The sequence below is a fragment of the Leptidea sinapis genome, chromosome 34, assembly GCF_905404315.1.
Source record: "Leptidea sinapis chromosome 34, ilLepSina1.1, whole genome shotgun sequence".
NCBI classification, from domain to species: Eukaryota; Metazoa; Arthropoda; class Insecta; order Lepidoptera; family Pieridae; genus Leptidea; species Leptidea sinapis.
In genome coordinates, this window is record NC_066298.1 from 7,120,966 (window position 1) to 7,139,957 (window position 18,992).

Below are 18,992 nucleotides of genomic sequence, written 5' to 3' on the forward strand. Positions count from 1 at the left end.
CTACTGAAAATGATATTTCTGCTATAATTAGGTCATCAGTGGAAACGATATTTCTGTTTTACATGTAGGGGTTGATTTGGAGATGTCTTGTATATCAACGATAAGCACTTATATACAGGTTATATATTTATGATATGAGAAAGAGTCCCAGCGACAATCTTCATCACTCGCGATATTTTTTGTTTAAAAACTAAAAAGTCTTTATAAGTTAATAGCCTTTTTAGTTCTAATAGCACGCAAATCCCGATCTGCTTCTAATAAAATAAATTGCGTTCCAAATTTGATTTCCAAAAAAATTGTCATGTGAAGTTTGTAAGTTGTAACAATATTTATGACCAGACAAGTTGAATGTGCGGTACCTAGATCTCTTCTAGTTGCTGTAGTAGGCAGATGCACTATACTAAATTAGAGAATTTACCTACCACTTGGGTCGGAATTTTTATGAAAGCACTGGTCTTTGAAATAAAAAAGTCCTTATAGAAAATAACACCGGATAATAAACGATGAAAGAGCGAATATTATGAATGTAATGAATTTAAAATTAATTTTAGTTAGATGAAATATAAATAATAGAAATAAACACAAACGAAACGCCAAGGAGTTTTTGGATGCCCGCCACTTCAATAAAATACAATTGAAGAGGCAATATTTATTAATCTTTTATCGTGAATAGCAGTCTGTCAGCGTTTGGTCTTCCTTTTCAATCTTCTAGTGTTTTATTTATTTATTAAGGAAACACACAGATCCATCACTATAGTACAAAATTAAGTTAAAGAATTATACAAATTACAATATTGGATATATCCTAGAATAGTTTCACTGAGAACACAAGAGAATACAATTTTACAGACATGACAACATAACGATAAGATAAGAAAACAATAGAATATTTAGGCGAATACACAGTATTATATAAATCAAGACACAGACAAGGATATAATAATGAATAAAGATACAAGGTTTAAGGTAAGGACAGTAATTGTTGTTTTAAGTTAGTCTTAAATGCAGCAGTAGAGGAGTGCGTAAACAGGTCAACATTAATGTGAGAATCCAATGATGAACACATTCTGTGAAGAAGCGCGCGAAATCCAATATTGGTTCTAGGAGTCGGTAGGTTGAAAGTTCTGTGCGTGCGTAAAGACCTGGCAATTTTGGCTCCACATTTAAAACTCTGCAGTCCTCTTTATTCTAATTAGGTTTCTTTGTATCATTACACGCTGCAATTCAGTCAAATGCGAGGATATATTTGGTAATTAGTAAACAATTTTTCACTTTGTAGCATGTGCGTTGTATTATTTTAAAAACATTACTTTACATCCCACTGTTTCATTAACTTTTTTAACTCTAATCGTATAAAAGCAATGATCGTCGGATTTCAATCGTAGGAGGTACTATTTGCAATATTTAGTGTGGCTGTTGCTACGTTCAAACTTGAAAAAAAAAATATAAAAAGTGTTTGTTATACTTCTTTGGCCTAACAAAGCAAAAATCCTTAAAATTATTTATTCGTCGTGGTATACTACGTTTGTAGAAAGAACAATTGTAAAAATCTTGCTACGATGGCTTTGACAGTTAATTATTAAATAACGAATACGGCTGTACGGTCTTGAACCCTTTGCCTATCCTAATGGACGAAGAAACCAAAAAAAAAAAATAACGAGTGTCGCAAACGTCAGAATATTTTAGGAATCAACTTCAGCCTGTTACTTGGGTGTTACAGTGATGCGCGCGCATCTTAATATTTCACTTTCATCATTTTTTCATAACAAAGTATAAGGCCTAAAGAAGTATAACTTCAAAAAAATTGGGTTGTATTTAGTATTAACAAGGTTTTTTTGCAATTCAGTGCCATCATCGCCGTTATGTACCGTCGTGTCGAGCACGATTCCACAAGCTGTGCCACAACCGCGCGTTCAGAACGCCGCGGGTCGAACGCCACATCTGCTGCTCGGCATACTACTACTCCTTCTGATCATAAACGCTATGCTGTACTGGAAACTGTACTACAGCGATACCAGACCGCAGATCGACTTGGACATTTTACAATCTAGGTGAGCTTTTTCATTGATATAAGTAAGTAAATTGATAATTTGTTGATTTTAAGTGATCTGGGATTAATTAGAATTGCACAATATATACCAAAATGTACGGTGTGCCGCTTATAGTGCCGAAACATGGACTGTCAATGAACGAGAGAGACAAAGGATTGACGCACTAGAAATGTGGTGTTGGAGACGAATGCTACGAGTATCTTGGACACAACGCCGCACAAACGTCTCGATCCTTGAAGAACTCAAGGTGAAAGAAACGCTTTTATCTATAGTCAGAGCACGTATCCTCAGATACCTACCATCCGACATGTCACGCGACGTGGAAAACATGCCATAGAGAGACTTGTTATTCAGGGAAGGGTCAACGGCAAGAGTACACTCCCCTATGCGCTGGACAGACCAGATCAAAGCCCTAACCAGCACTCCCCTCAAAACATGTGCCAGAGAAGCAACAGCCAGGGATAACTAGTGTAAAATCGTTTGTCGAAAACGAAGAAGAAGAATACTAACTAAGAAGCTTACTCGAACGGTTGGCTCAGTTGGAAGGAGCGCTCGGTCGGAACCCGAGAGGTCGCGGGTTCGAGTGACGCATCGTTCATACATTTTGGTTACAAATTTAATTTGTGCAAATAGCTTGATTTTTATAGAATCTTTTTGTTCATGTAATGAAAAGAATTTGGTTGTCCTGGGTGGATCGTTATCGTAAGGAGCGATCAAAAGACCTCAAATGTGGGATAGTAGGATGTCTGCAAGGCCTGTGAGTGGGCACAAACGCTACACATTCAATTACCTCCATTAGTATGTATAGCTTCAATAAATATTAATTGATTACAATTTAAAAATACTTTAAATATATAAATATAAACGGTTAGCGATCCTACCTACTAAGCTAGAGGTCCCGGGTTCGAATCCCGGTAGGTGCAAGCATTTATATGATGAATATGGATGTTTGTTTCCGAGTCATGGATGTTTAAATGTATTTATGTATGTTTATATGAATTTATGTATGTTTAATTAAGTATATTGTATTAAATAAATCGTTGTCTTGTAATCCACAACACAGGCTATATATGCTTAACTTGGGGCAAGATAATTTGTGTAAAAAGTATGTCAATATTATTATTATATTATTATAAAATAAATATATGGGACAAGTAATTCTTTAGTATTTCAATTATTTAATATAATATGACGTCACCGGTGCAGGACATATGCAGCATACGTCGTGTATTATGAATTGACATGTTTGTCGTAGGTTACATTCCGCGCACACGGAGAAGACGGCGGAGTGGTCGGCCGAGTTGGCGCGACACACGAGGCAACAGAGACACCAGCTGCTCGCGTGGAGGGAGGCACTGGAGCGAACTGTCTCGCATCTGCTGCAGGTACAGTGGATGCCGGCTAGATTATGAGTACCACAACGGCGCCTATTTCTGCCGTGAAGCAGTAATGTGTAAGCATTATTGTGCTAGTGAAAATACTGGGCAAATGAAACTTAACATCGTATGTCTCAAGGTGACTTAGAATTTTTGTAACTATTCAGAGCGGTGCTGCATTGTAATGGGCATGGCTTATCAATTTTTTTTTTAATGGAATAAGAGGACAAACGAGCGTACGGGTCACGTGGTGTTAAGTGATCACCGCCGCCCACATTCTCTTGCAACACCAGAGGAATCACAAGAGCTTTGCCGGCCTTTAAGGAAGGTGTACGCGAATTTCCATCAGCTGAACTTCCTGCTCGTCTCGTCCCGCATTATCATTAAAAAAAGTGTGTCTCGTATGTAGACACAGAGTACATACAATACCTAAGTTTTTGGGTAAAATTCGTTTAATGTACGAATATAGGATGAAGGCATATTATCAAACGAGATAGCTAATTAACCCACTAAGAAAAAGGAGCATTCTCCTTCTTCATATGGTCTGAAACTCTCTGTGGTGCTGGAGATTCTTTTATCTAATATCTTTGACCATTGAAAGCCGAGACGAAATTGGTTCTCCCGTCATCCTGCTTGAGTTTATGGATCAACAGGAGTTCCTTGAATACTTAAAAAGGTTGTTATGACACATTATATATATTATTATACCCTCGTGAAAATACGTGAAGGCACAGGGCTTCTTTACAACTCCAGCTTAACAAAGTTGCATACAAGACTTTACACCCATAATATGAATTATAAAAGATTCTGAAACAATTACTGCTAACATTAAAAAAGCTAGTCCAATTACAACACTCGTTTGGATGATGTAACGGTTATTGGGTGTTTTAATGTTGGCAACAAGCTAACTGTTTTAGAATCTTTAATAAAGGATTTAAAGCATGGATGTAGATAAAATACTTTATCAGTTCGATAACTAAAGAGACAGTTTTCCCTGCTACCGCTATCAGAGTGAACAACGGTTGTTGCCTCACCGGCGCTGTCTGTAGCATCTCATTTGTAGCATCAATACATTTAAATGATATTTGTTATTTCAGACGGAGAAATCCTTAACTAAACTTCTAGAGACAATCAAACCTGTCCTCGAGAAGTCAGAAGAGGAAACTACTCACTCGGAACTGTGAGACTGTATTAATAAATTGTACTGTGGTGTTCCTGCGTCGGTAGTTAGTAAACTAGGGGTAAACTAGGGGGGATGGCGTATTCAGTCGTCTCTATAAAACACAGCAGCAAAATAAAATTCTTAAAATCAATATAACCAGCGCAACTGTAAATAAGACAAGGTGTTCTGAGGTGTAGAGTAGAAATAATTAATAGGCTAAAGATGTAATTTTAGTTAGATGCATTTGTTATTATAATGTAAATATCAGATAACATTTTAATGTTGTTACATGTTAGTACATTCCTTCATAATGATAATGAGATATGAGACCATTTTACTTTTTTCTTCAATCTATACGACCTACTATCTTCTTTTTTGTGTTCGTTATTTACAGACTTATAAGAGTAAGATATGAACTATTAAAACTATCTTTGTACTGTTCTATGCATGTTTGATATAGGGGAATTGTTAATATTACTCATTGACTCGCGCCTGTATATACCAGAAGGAATGTATATTGTGAAGTGTTAACTTGAATGTCGTATTATGTAGATATATTATGGTACGATAGTATCGTTGTCGATGGTTGAGTGCAGCTTCTGGCATGAAAAGACATACCTAGATACAAATTTTATATCGCACTTATTCTCATGTGTCTGTAAAGTTATCTTATTATCCTGGTTAAAAGTCACCCATCACACATTACCCCTGAATAATCAATATATTTATAAAAAATTGTAATTACTTATTAAGATTATTTATCGATGAATAGTGAACAGTCTATTAATTTTTATTTTTGAACAACTTTTTGTTCATAATTTTATTGTATTTATTTGTATAAGAAGGGTCAAACGGGCAAGAGGCTAACATGATGGGTAGTGTTGGGGCAACCGCCCATGGACATCCGCAACACAAGGAGGTCAAGAGATTGCGTTGCCAGCCCTTAAGTTGGGAGTATTCTGTAATCTTGAAATCTCTAAGTCGTATCAGTCCAGAAAAGCTGTAGCTGGTAATTGATTCCACAATGTGACTTGGCGAGTCAAGAATTTTCTTGCCAAATGCGCGGTTGTAGAATGCCAGACGTCAAAACGATGCGGGTGAAAATTAACATTTTGACGTAATATCCAGTGGTGGAATTCGGCTGCTAGTGTCAACCCGAACAACTCTGAGCACTGCCCGTGATAAATGCAGTGAAAGATGCAGAGAAAACCCACACCTCTACGTAACGTCAATGAAACAAGCGGATCGGAGATAACTTCATGGTCAATGATTGCGGTCGCTCTTCGTTGTATGCGATCAAATGGAAGATACTGGTACTGGGAAGCGCCCGCCCAGAGGTGTAATATCATCCATGATTGTGCTTCATTTTGGCCCGAATATGCACCATAAATAGTTGTAGGTGGTAGCTTGAAGTGAAGTACTGAGTACACCAAGCTTCTTTGAGGCCAATTTATATTTCTCTTAAAAGTGACCACGAAAATGAGCATCGTTTGATATATCGACCATGAGTATACCGATTGAGTTGTTGGCTGTTGCAGTTAGAGGAGTGATCTCGAATCGAGGGGATACGACATAGGGAGACTTAGCGGTTAATGCACAAACTTGTGTCTTCCTGTATTTGTTACTAGCTGACCTGGCAAACGTTGTTTTGCCATATAAATTATATATGTAAACCTTCCTTGAGCTTCAACGAATCTATTGAAAAAGATTTCATTGAGATCGTTCGAATAGTTTATTAAGGAACATACAAACATACATTCTCTTTTATATTTATAGATTGCAACGAATAGCAGCATAAAAGATATTATTGCCTGGTTTCAAAGATGGCTGCTAACGCCACTACTATATTCAATCGCAATCCTAGTGTTGATCCACCGAAGTGTGAATTCATTTCCTGCTTTTGGCATTACAATAAACCGTTCTATGGAAAATTATGATGATCTCTTTTTAAAATCCATACTTAGGATTAGATACTACGTATCCTATTCGTATTTTTAGATTGGTATTTGTATGGATGTAACATATAAGCGTCTTCTATTCTCTATGAATCTGGAAATTAAGATTAATTTTATTGGAAATGCAGATTGATGACCGCAAATCAAATAGTGAAAAGGGCCTTAATCCCTTTTCTTATCTCTTGTCTTACTCGCACTTCGCTGCGGAATTCTATTCTTTAAGCTACCAACTATAGAACTTTCATCCCCCGATTTCATCCTCACACAGGTCTTAATTTTAAAAACGCTAGAACAAATATTTATTTATTTCTTATCAAGTGCCTAAATACAAATTTTCATGGTGTTATCTTTGATAATCATGACGAACTTTCATACACACTTCCACCCCCTATTAAAACCCTCCCAAGCCTTTTATTCGCGATAAAAGTTATGACTATATCCTTTCCCAAGCTCTTGTCTATCTCTGTATTCAATTTCATCAAAATCAGTTCAGTGGTTTAGACGTTAAATTCACATTTATAATATTAAGTAGGGATGTTAAGATGCACAGATGTGTTCAGTGTAAACCTAACTATTGGGTGGATATTTCGCTGATCAGTTGCTACTGAGAATAACTTACTCTGAGATAGTGAGTTTCTATCAAATCTGTAAACTAAATTAATTAGACATCAGTGAAATGCTTTCTAATTAAAGTAGGTAATCAATAATTGTTATTGTTAAGAGTAAATATTATATAAGTTAGGGATATTTTTGTGAATATAAAAATAACTAGGGCTAGGATTCTTAATCTGTACTTCTGTATAAAGTTTAGCCAAAGAAAGAAAGATAAAATCATTGAAAATTAGGAAAATGCCCACGCACTCGATTGTTTAATAAAAAACATGGGAGCCCTCGTATGCATTTGCACTATTGAGAAGAAACATGTTGGAATATATTTAGTTGTTAATGCTTCTTTAAACATAAATGCTCGATAAATTTCAAATAGAATATAGTGTATATTGGTTGTCTTTTTCAGCCCTATATTTAGTTTATATCAATTTAACAAGTTCAAAACAGATGTTATTATTTATAAAAATACTAGGCAGTAAGTACCTAAGTAGATAACGTGTTACTGTTGTAAATAATAATGTTACTCATAATCTTTCTGATATCCTGCAAGTATTACAATAATAATGCCAAATTAATAAGACTATAGTGATTCCGCTATGTAGTTAAATTGTAGACAATTAATTGATAGTATGCTGTGGATATTATAGAAATGCCGCTAACGGTCAGACAAGAAATAGATATTTAGGCAACTGTTGTGTTTTAAGGGGTATTAAAACACGAATGTGGATTTGATTGGAATGGTTGTGATAATAGTATCACATGAGTGATTTAATACCTAATTATCAACAGTTGCATACAAGACTTTATCTACACCCAGAATATGAATCCTCTATAAAAGATTCTGAAACAGTTAGCTTACTGCTAACATTAAAAAAGCCAATCTTAGTAACCATAATATCATCCAAAGGAGTGTTATTATGGAAACAGATGATATAATGTTGTACTGAATTTCATTACAACACTCGTTTGGATGATGTATGTACCATACATACATTATCCTAGGACATAACATATTATGACATTGGGGTGTTTTAATATACCTTCTTTTAGAGGATTTAAAGCATGAGTGTAGATAAAAATATTCGCACCTAGTCTATTGATGACATAATAGTATGCTTACATCTATTTGTGTCTATTACATAAGGCTTAGACCACACTATACGTGCTAGCTGTAGAGAAAAGTTGAAGCTATCGGTGTGGTGTTATAATTAATTTACCCTTCGTCAGAACAGATCACGTGTCTCTTTCTAAAGAAATAAATATTGATTGAAAATTCAGTGCTTAAATTTAATACAATTCTAAATTAAAGTATAGTAGAAATCATCTTCTCGAAAGACACCAACATGAAGAATTTGACTGTTTGTACAATATGACGGACGATAAATAAATTCATGTAGGTACGTGTGAAACGTGGTATGGTAAGCCAAAACCCAGGTCACAAAAAAAAACACATAAGCTTCAAATATTCAACCTGAGCTGAATTAAGTTCTTGTAAAATTTGATAATTTCCAAAGTGGTTCCCTCACAGGCATAGATCCAAGTAGATATCGCAAATATAGCAACAAACCCACTGTTTGTATGAAAACCAAGCGTGCCCTATTTTGTACCTACTGTGACGTCGTTAAAAATGCCAGTGCATCGAGCTTAACGTTTAGCCACTCACCTCATCATTAGTTGACGTTTTCAGTACATCAATAGTCGGTATTTCTTATTACTAAAATCGGCAATGTATTATAAATTATAATATAAATTAAAAAAAAGCGTCAAAGGAAAAGCATTTTTCCTCTTTTTTTCTTTCTCGCGGCAGATGCTATTTGGATCCATGTCTGTGGGTTCCTTTAAAAGCTGCTTTCATCATAAAATTTCAATTTCTTTCGCGTCGTGACCCGCGTGGTGATTCACCAGTAAACTATGAAGTGTGGCATAGTGTGGCCTGCTGTGATATGCAATACATATTATCTTGTTCAGTGCTAGGCTCTTTGTAGTGTGGCCTAACACTAATACTATATGTCAAAAATATGACACATTAGAGATAATATCACTATCTATCCGCCGTCTATGCATTTCCTTATTCGTGTTAAAAGGTACAGTAAAACGGGGTGTGTCAAAAGAAACTGTTTGGTTCGCATACAGTCCTACTGTCTTTTATTCTGATTTCATATAATATTTTCAAATATATTAATGTTTTCATGATATTAAATTTTAATATAATATTTTACCAATTATAAGTCCAGTTTTGTTTTAAATAGTATTTCTATTATTACTATTAATTGATGCATCGTTCGATGTAATAATGACTTATGTCATCAATGTTTTGTCAATATTTTAATATAAAATCTTTTTCTTGTATCATATTATACACTGTTAATATTAAGAAAATTGTATTTTATATTATAGAATTTATTTACCTACATATTGGTTAATTATAATAAAAAAGGGTAGTACACATTGGCAATAAGATTAATAAAAATAATGTTAAAAACATATTATGATGTATAAACGTTATAGAAAAATATTTTTCAGTAAATATATTGCAGTAAGTAAATACTATCATTAAGTTATTATCCGCAGACTAAGGTTCGTATGCCAGATGATATCTCAAATCTCAAGTGCTACACACTTGCCCCCTTATTCATAATAGTCTGCTAACTTAAAGCATTGCTAATTCTCACTCTGTCTTCTTCTATTGACCTAAGTCAGAATGAGAAAAAACACTCCTTAGCGGCTGTTTAAAGTTAGCGGAACATTATGAATAAGGGGGTTAATATTTAAAAACATCGAGTGATAATAACTCGATAAATATCAACTGATATTGTGTAGTGCAAGCCTACACGTTCAATTCGGTTAGCACCAGTTTGGTGATAATTTTGATTCACCAAAGATATTAACCGCGTCCTCCTCCATTGCTAACAGAATTGGTATTGAAACGATAAATATCGACCAGAAACTAGACGCTCGAAAGAAACATCATACACTTGATCGATTTGGAGTACGTATTGGTTATGTAATTTTGTTTATTTTATGTTGTAAGGAGAATAATCTCCGTATATAAAAGTGTCAAGTCGTATTTGACAAATACGTCAGATGCTAGCTACTCTAATAACCAAATATATAGGAATATATTACTGGGCGCACTTCGCTCCGTGGACTACAGCTAAATTCATGTCATACATCACTCTTGCCACGCCAGCGGTATTCTGGAAGTTTCTCTACTTACAGCTGAACAATTTTACCAATGTGATTGGTCTCCCTACCAATCTACCCTCCATAATAGCAATTACGTAAACATACCAATGATTTAAGTTTTCTTAAGTGTTAACTCTGCCAATATTTGTTTCTAAAAACAATTCGACACGTGAGTCTCGTGCCTGATTTTGGCGAGACAACACGTCCTGAGGATGCCTCGTGTAGAGGCGAAACACGTGTCGAATTGTTTTTTAAAAACAAATATTGGCGGAATTAACACTTAAGAAAACTTAAATCATTTGTATAATTATGGATTTCCGCAAAGTAACGCGTAATTCAATAAATTACGTAACTGTTAAAATTTGACTATGACCTAGTAAGGTTACTTTACTTTTAATGTAGGTAACGTTAACTTACTCGTTATTTCTGTTTCTGTCAACCTTTCTAATCTGAGCACACAAATTATAAGACTATTGTATCTAAAGTATTATAGATAGATTATATTATCTAATGTTATATAATAATATAGATATTATATTTTATTAATATTATTAGTACTTATGTTTCGTCTAAGATTGTGGTTGTTTATATTTTACACATTTTTGTTTACTTACCTGTTTGTTCATTTAGAAATTTTATCAATATGATCCTATTTTATTACGATATTGTATATTCCTGTCGGTGAATAAATAACAGTGGTTTTTCATATCAGATGTTCAATACAAAAACCTTAGGTCATTTATATATATATGTCTAGATAGACTATGACAGCTGTGAAAACGTCGAAAAACATTGAGTTAAGAACTCACCTCTATTTCGAGAATTGCACGAACACTAACACAAGTGTCATACAAATCGCGAGTGTAAGACGTAGCTTGTCAGGCACACTAAAGTAATATTCCTCGCCTGTTTTTATTGGTTGTCTAACAAGAGACGCTATCTAGACGTATTAATTATCCAACAAAATGAATGGAATCATTCTAGTAACAATTTACTGATTCCATTTCCTGACAACAGACACAAATAAATATGGGATAATTAAACAGGAAGGGAAAGATGCATTTGTATGTAGGTACTTACGTAGGTTATATGAATCTTTTCAACCGTAAATATATAAATAGATAATTAAAATAATTATTTGTCGTGTAACTTATAAATGGTGTGTCGTGTATCCATTTAGCGGAGATAAGTATTACATTGTTGGATCTTTGTTTCCATTGTGCAATAACAGATTGTTCTGTAGGATATATTCCGTATGTATAATTTAAATATGACGAAATTTTAAAAGCTATGTATTACGAATAAAAATAATTGAACATGAATTATTATTATAAATATCTTGTGTATTAATTATTTATTTTGTAAGAAATCTTTTCATATAAATTTACATATTATAAGAGGAGAAAAGTGGGTAACCAAATATGGAATAACATTTTGTTTTTGCATTATTAAAAAAATATAAATTAAAATGTTTTCTTCATCAATACACACAGGTTATAGTAGTTACAGCATTGTGTTACATATATACTAATTTATGGTATAAAATTTCTAACAAATATTAGGAAAATGGTTGACTCTAAAGGCCATCCTTGCAACTTCCCGCTAATTCCATACATAAACATTTCAAATTGTACCTACTTATGACGATTTTGAGCTCTTTTAGCTCAAAGAGTTAGCTGTTCTATGTTTATGAGCTATTCGAGCTGAAAAGTCTGTTAAAAGTTTAATAAAATACTAATTTTGAATTTTCAAACGGCAATAACGTTTGAATGTATGAACCGATTTTCACTGCGGCATTCGACGCAGTATTTTGTACTTATAAAGAATATCTTTGCGTTTCAATTGATCAATTAAAAACACTTCGGTTTTCTTTGACTGGCTTGGTGGCGATCGACGTTATTTATTAATGTTAACATCTGGATTGATGGAATCGATCGGTAAAGCAGTTTAGAAGTTATTCCAAAAAAAACACATGAAAAAAAGTTGTAATTTTTTTGAGATTTCTTAAAATCTACCGGTCCGAATTGTATTCAAAATCTAAGTTTGGTCAAGCCCTTTCAAACCGGTCGAGCCTTTCAAAAGTTATATGAGGTTTACATACATTCATACACACATACAATCGTTTGACGTAGGCGTACAGATTATTAATTACCACATATCAATATGAAGTTATTATTGAATAAAAACGAATATGGCTGTATGGGCTCGAACCCTTTGCCTGTCCTAATAATGGAAGAAGAAGCCAAAAACCGGATGGTACAGAAACGTGACGCCAGCTTGCCGTAACGGACTTCTGTATCCGTTGCATTGTCATCCAGTTACCTCGTAGTCGCGCCTAAAGAACTTTTACTTCAAAACTACATTCTAAAATGTCATATTCATGTCCGAAATTGTCTACAGCACCTTCTTATGCATGTGGAATCGTTAAAAAAGTTATTGTGTTGATTTGATCTAACAGCTCTTTCCCGCCGCAGCCAGTTCTGCGGGAAAGGTTTTTTTACTGAATCCCGCAATAGCCACTGCTGTGTTCACAAACAGTAGTTTGCATCCAGTTTTTTGCGGTAGAGCAACAAGCGGTATATGTTGGCCAGATTAAAACAAAAATTGGGACGTGATGGACGTGAACCGACTAACGGTATTGTATTGTAATTACCGTCCTAAAAAACTATTTTGTGTTCACCCGATTCTGAAAGTACGACCGAAATTGTGTATCTTTAGTAATCTCATGGGCGATTTTAGAGAAGATTAACCTTTTTTTATTTACTTTAGGATGACACGGTATGCAGGAAGCTGGTGGGGGGAATATTTACAATGTACTGTAATTAAACTGGATCCTTCTTAAAACCGAATGCCAAATTCGGTATGATCGGTTTTTTGCAGAATAATGTAAACTGGATACTCGTGTGACTGCTAGTATTGAAGCACGTACTTAAACTACTAAACAGGACCCTGCAAAAAACGGGTAGTTGCCGCGTGTAAAAGGGCTGTAATGTTTTGAAATCGTATGTTCCCCTTAAAATCTTGGCAAATTGATCAAATAGTAAATAGGAGATGGATCAATGTCTTTTGCGACCATATAAAGGTATACTGTTCCATATTTAGTTATAGTTCCAGCCACATGGGTTAGCACGAAATTATTTCTCAATTTAATTTTTATTTAATAATTATACGAAAAACGTTCTAAAATTAGACAATTTGTAAAGTAATACTAATGTAAGAGATGCTCAGGAAGTATTAATAAAAACTTTTACACTACTTTTTGATTTTACAAAGAATATAGGTAGGTAAGTACTTAGTACTTACTAATATAGGGAAATCGTAAAACCAACAATGCCTTGATTATTACGTATCATTATACTTAATAAAACAAAATTAAAATTATTCTTCCTAATTTTCTATGGTAATAAAAAATTGAGAACAGGAGCACCTCCACCAGTCGCAGTTCATAGGTAGGTTAGAGGTATAATTCAGTAGAGATCTTCGTATACGTACAAAAATTAGTGCCAGGCATCGCTTGGTTTGTCTCAATAATTCTAAATTCATTTAGTTAAGTCATTGTTGCTTGCCAAACTTGTGTGCACAATATGGAAACGTATTATGTTATTCAGTAAGAGTAATAGGTATTCAATAAATATTTTCCTTGAAACATGTTTTCATTTCTAGCCTTAAATAAAAATTAGGTACCTATCTTGTTTGTTCTTTACAGAACACTAGCGGGCAGGTAATAAGAGCAATGAAAGGAAGGCTATTACTATGTGATGGCTGGCCCATGCGTCATGATCGTGAACGAGCGCTACTTGTGGTAGCAGGGTGATTTTGTTACCAGGAACTCTGCTTCATGTTTTTAAATTAACTTATATTTTTTATAATCCCGAATGCTCGCTAAATAGGTACCCTTATTTATTTACTGTGTTTATGGATTGATGCATGTACTGTAGGTACTCAATAACTCTTGTTTTTATGTATGTATAAATATGTGGCGATGAGTTTCTTGCCACTTCTTCTCATTTAAGCTCAACCTTTTCCGAAGTGGTGGTAAATATAAAAAGAAAACTTTCATGAGTGACTTCTTTGGTGCTAGACGAATAAAGTGATTTTGATTATGTTCCGTTTGCTAACTTGAAATATTTAGATGAGTCGTGTGGCTGTGCTTTCTGGTGAAAATGTTTGTTAGTATTATAACGGCAGCCCGTACAACGTACCATAAATACAACTTCTACACGGAGTTTCACAATCAGTGATTAAAACATTGATTCTATGGAACCCTAAAAGACATGTCTATTTACTCTTTTTACTTATCTATTTAAATTTCATTTTCACCGTCTTTAAAAAGCCAAAGGCCTTTCTATTTATCTAATAGAATAATTTAATATTGGCACACTCCTGAGTATTTCTTACTGATAAGATTTTCAACTCTCCAAATAAACAAATGCACCAAGAGACGACACCAAAGAACTTGATGTAAAGCAAATAAAATTACAGGGCCCAATCACTAGTATGATTTAAGTTTTGCGGGAAACTACACAAACGGTACACAAGGATCGAATTCTGAAGGTACATCATAAAAATTTATACAGTTCGTAATTATGTAGGTACCTACTCAAACTATGAAAAAAGAAATTATTTCTAACCAGTCTTATTTTGGTAACGGTGTGAAAAATAGCCAGTTCACAAACTTCATATAATGAAGTTCATAATGACCATTACAATGTGTCACTATTTTTATTAAAATTCTAGTTTAGAGAGATAAGTTTCAATAAAACAATACAAAAGTAATACATTTTTTTATTAAATCTTTTAGTTCATAGGTCCAGTATGTATAATTCAGTGCAGAGCCGCCTTGTTACCTTAATTCTGCTGCTGTTTAAAATGTTGAATAAGACGAAGTACTTGTTGGGTTGCACGTAGTTAACAGCTGTAATCTTTAATAATAGGTACCAAGTAATGCTTTTCAATGTTATTTCAAAGCAAAAGCTTTGCGTATAAGCATCAATAAATATGGCTTGTGAAATATGACATCTTCACTAACTACTACATATCGATTCTAAAAATAATATTAATAAATATATAATATTATGAATGCAATAAAGTTTGGATAACATGTATCAGTATCTACTGTAATTCTGCTAATTAGTTACCTAAATCTACCCACAAAAAGTCTACTCTAATAGTAACAGTAGTATTTGTGGTAGCCATTTTTATTTTATTCACCTTTCACCAAAATTTGGCATGTATATGCACTAAGTGCTTATAAGTATATGTCAAATTGTGTAATACTTGTTATAGGTAACCATATGAAATATTAATTATTGTAACACGAACTTTGCTTATTTCATAATATGGAATGAGATACTAATATATTGTGTATGAAAAAACATAGGGTGGCTTCTCAAACTACCTTATTAAGAAAGCTGTTGTCATGGAGGCTCTTGAATTGGTCAAACCAATTTAAGTATGCTTAGTTTCTTACAGGAATACACACCAAAGCTTATGCATTGTTCAAACCCAAAAACATTAAAGCATTGATACTCACCGCTGTCACGAGGTCAAAATAAAACTAAAACATACTCTGACACTGTGTCAAGATTTATTTCAAAATCCATCATACACAGAAAGTCTGAGTCTTTACTTATAATTAGGGGAACATTCATTTGTCATCATCCTTGAACACCATAGTGCTGTGGCATTTGCCGCAGTAATGTCTGTCTTCCATCACTGCCATGAATACTCCAGCACCACATTGCTCTCCTGTGCACTCCCGTCGCAGTCTGTGGATCTTGCCGTTCTCATCCACCTGAATTTATTTAAATTTGAATATGTCATCATATTTGGTTTGATGTATTTTAAGTGAATTTGGTGAAATTAATGAAACCATCATCTTAATTCAGGGTTACTATACAACACTCAGTTAACTTCAAAAAATTTGATCTGTGCAAAGCAATAAAAAAAATATCTTCATTGTTGAAAGGTATTATGGCTTTGTTATGAAGTACGTTAATATAAAATATAAGTCTATACCAACCTTGTAGTACCTAAGTACAGCTAGTTTGACCTTCTTCTTCTTGTGCTTGATCTTCTTGGGTGTAGAGTAATTCTTCTTCTTGCGTTTCTTGGCACCACCCCTCAGTCTCAACACCAAATGCAATGTGGACTCCTTCTGAATGTTGTAGTCAGACAATGTCCTGCCATCTTCCAACTGCTTTCCAGCAAAGATCAATCTATAAATTTGTTGTTAATTATTAAAGCAACTTTTAAAGGGTGTATTGTGTTGGTCAATGAGTCAATATGATGGTTGGCTCACTTAGTAACAGCACAGCAATCAGGAACCAGAGAGGCATGTGTTCGAGTCCCGCATCATCCATGAATTTAGTATTTTATGTACAAGTTAAATTTTTGTATTAAAAACCTACTGTGCACAAATTAATTAAATTATTACCATTGAATAAATCACAAAAACCTTTGCTGCTACAATTACCTTTGCTGATCTGGCGGGATTCCCTCTTTGTCTTGGATCTTAGCCTTGACATTTTCGATAGTATCGGAAGGTTCCACCTCAAGGGTGATGGTCTTCCCTGTAAGAGTTTTGACGAAGATCTGCATTTTGACTCCTGTTGAAATTTTTAACAAAATTTTTAGCATTCATCTACACATGTCATTTGTTTATAAAATCAATTTGGAGATTTTCAAAAATCCAAACTACACATTAAAAAATACATGATTGTGAATGGTGTGTTCAGCACTACTCATTTATGAAATAAATATTGTATGTAATTTAATTCATAAAAAAACCTGGCGTTTCTTGCACTCTCTTCTCACGTCAGAGGTATAACTTTTGGGTGGTAAATTTAAACCACCCATTAAGACCTAACTGAAAATTCGAAATTAATTACCTTTAATTAAAAATCACCCATCTATTTATCTACAAATATCTATAAAGCAAATAAAACCACACAATTTCATCAATTAATTTATGTTTATTAGAAGCTTTTGTCTCACATTTCAGACAAGTAGTATAGCATTGATAACACCATCATTTTCGGGATTGTTGGATACTTGAGCATATTTCCCCCACACAACTTTACCAGCTTGTGTCACCAAACCAAGTTCAGATATGTTAACTTCAATTACTGTTCCCTTTGTAATCACACCTAAACTTGTGTACATTTGAGAGCTTGGGTTTTTCTTTACACCTATAATTGGTAAACAGAATGTAGCTTTTAACTCAGGATGTGTCACATGAGCCTTTTTGAATCTCAGAGCCATAGGCCGAATAAACCTCTCAAACTTTGGGGGTTTCCTTGTAAAGTTCTCTCCAACAAATGTAACTTTAGTTACCATTCGCTTCCACGCCTTTCTCTTAGTCTTTCCAGATTTAAGAACCCGAAATACTTCTGCATCAGCTTGTGCCCTAACTTTAGGTATCGGCACATCCCATTTTCCTGCCTTTTCTTTACGTTTCTGCTTAATCATGTTAGATAGAACTTTAGCTCTTGATTGTACATCCCTGTCAAGCAGATATACTGGTAGAGCACCTTCCCCAACTTTTTCAGTGTTTTGTTGAACATTTTTCTCTTCATGTGCTTTAATTTTCTTTTTCATTTGAATCTTTTCATTTCTACGCTCTTTGTTAAATATCTTAGCCTTGATACCGCGAAGTTTGCGAGCCTTCTCTGCTCTCTTGTGAGGCTCACGGGCTTCTCTCTTTCGTTTTCTCTCCTCATAGTCAAGTCTTCGGCCATAAAGCTTTTGATGACGTTCAATATATTCGTTCTGCGGCATTGTGGTTGGTTAATCGTCAACTACAACAATAAATTTTCACTGCATAATTTGTAATGACTTCTCTTGACTGATATATAAACGTGCCAACATAACCTCAATATATAGTTACCGCAAAATTCTAATGTTCGAATAATCTCCAAAGTTTAATGTTATCAAATGATAAGTACCTTTTCAGTTTTCACTTGTGAAAATCCCTCGTATTTAGATAAACTTAGAAATCTAAGACCATGTGGCTTGTTCGAACAAACCATTCACTATAAACCAATTGAAACCTTCACACTGTTTTGCAATACTTATTTATAATAAACGAAACAGAACGTCAATAAGGTAGATCGGATTTTGAAAATAGTCAATTAAAATACATTAATTTAAATTGTGAAAGAAATATTATGGACAAACTCACCTCACAGCGTCACCATGCCACAAGGAAAAGGAAAACGAAAAGTACGGATTTTATGAATTCGCCTTGAATAATGTCACATGTCACATTTGACGGATTTGCGGGGTCGCCAACATTCAAAAGATCTATGTCAAAAATTATTATATTTCGTTCTTTTAACTCTAAGGACTTTTCTAGACGTCCAGCGTCCCATCAGAGGTGCCTTGCTTGATGCCATCCATGTAGGCTGCAGATGTCATACAAATATTGATATTTCCTTCATCGTCCTTGTATTGTGTACACGTGATTCCACCCACGGCTGGAGTGTAAATTACATCCGTTTTCGTTAGAGTAATAGTATTCTGTGCATCCGTTTAGCCGGCAGATTAAATCTAAGTACAGTTGCGTTGTAATAGGCCCGGACCGTGAGGAAAGAATATTTAACTACTACGTTCAGCCATGAGTGCGGATGTATTCGAAATCAAATGTCGCGCA

The 18,992-nt window shown here is 34.4% G+C and overlaps 3 protein-coding genes across 9 annotated transcripts in view; 1 reads left to right on the plus strand and 2 right to left on the minus strand.

The window, feature by feature from the left end:
* LOC126975052 (protein Aster-B-like) overlaps positions 1–10,838 on the plus strand; it is a 57,579-nt gene extending 46,741 nt beyond the window's left edge. For 5 of the 6 annotated variants that reach the window (XM_050822844.1, XM_050822845.1, XM_050822847.1 and 2 more), the window contains 3 exons: positions 1,847–2,051; positions 3,307–3,436; positions 4,525–10,838. In XM_050822844.1, coding sequence (XP_050678801.1) covers positions 1,847–2,051; positions 3,307–3,436; positions 4,525–4,611 — 422 coding nt within the window. In that variant the 3' untranslated portion in view covers positions 4,612–10,838. Of the gene's footprint in view, positions 1–1,846; positions 2,052–3,306; positions 3,578–4,524 lie in introns of those variants that run through there. The other variant, XM_050822848.1, reaches the window with a different exon arrangement.
* Positions 10,839–15,904: 5,066 nt separating this feature from the next.
* Positions 15,905–18,669, minus strand: LOC126975107 (ubiquitin-40S ribosomal protein S27a). Its single transcript, XM_050822933.1, has 4 exons — positions 18,522–18,669; positions 16,815–16,947; positions 16,362–16,557; positions 15,905–16,133 (listed from the first exon to the last, which is right to left on the minus strand). The coding sequence occupies exons 2-4, from the start codon at positions 16,937–16,939 to the stop codon at positions 15,987–15,989; spliced, it is 468 nt and encodes a 155-aa protein (XP_050678890.1). The 5' UTR covers positions 16,940–16,947; positions 18,522–18,669; the 3' UTR covers positions 15,905–15,986.
* Positions 17,294–18,671, minus strand: LOC126975095 (ribosome biogenesis protein NSA2 homolog). 2 transcript variants are annotated; one of them, XM_050822910.1, is made up of 2 exons: positions 18,522–18,671; positions 17,294–18,138 (listed from the first exon to the last, which is right to left on the minus strand). In XM_050822910.1, exon 2 carries the CDS (start codon positions 18,116–18,118, stop codon positions 17,339–17,341), a length of 780 nt encoding a protein of 259 aa, XP_050678867.1. In that variant the 5' UTR covers positions 18,119–18,138; positions 18,522–18,671; the 3' UTR covers positions 17,294–17,338. The 2 variants fall into 2 exon arrangements, with proteins under 2 accessions (XP_050678867.1, XP_050678868.1); XM_050822911.1 differs by lacking the exon at positions 18,522–18,671 and adding an exon at positions 18,286–18,467.
* Between the last annotated feature and the right edge of the window lie 321 nt (positions 18,672–18,992).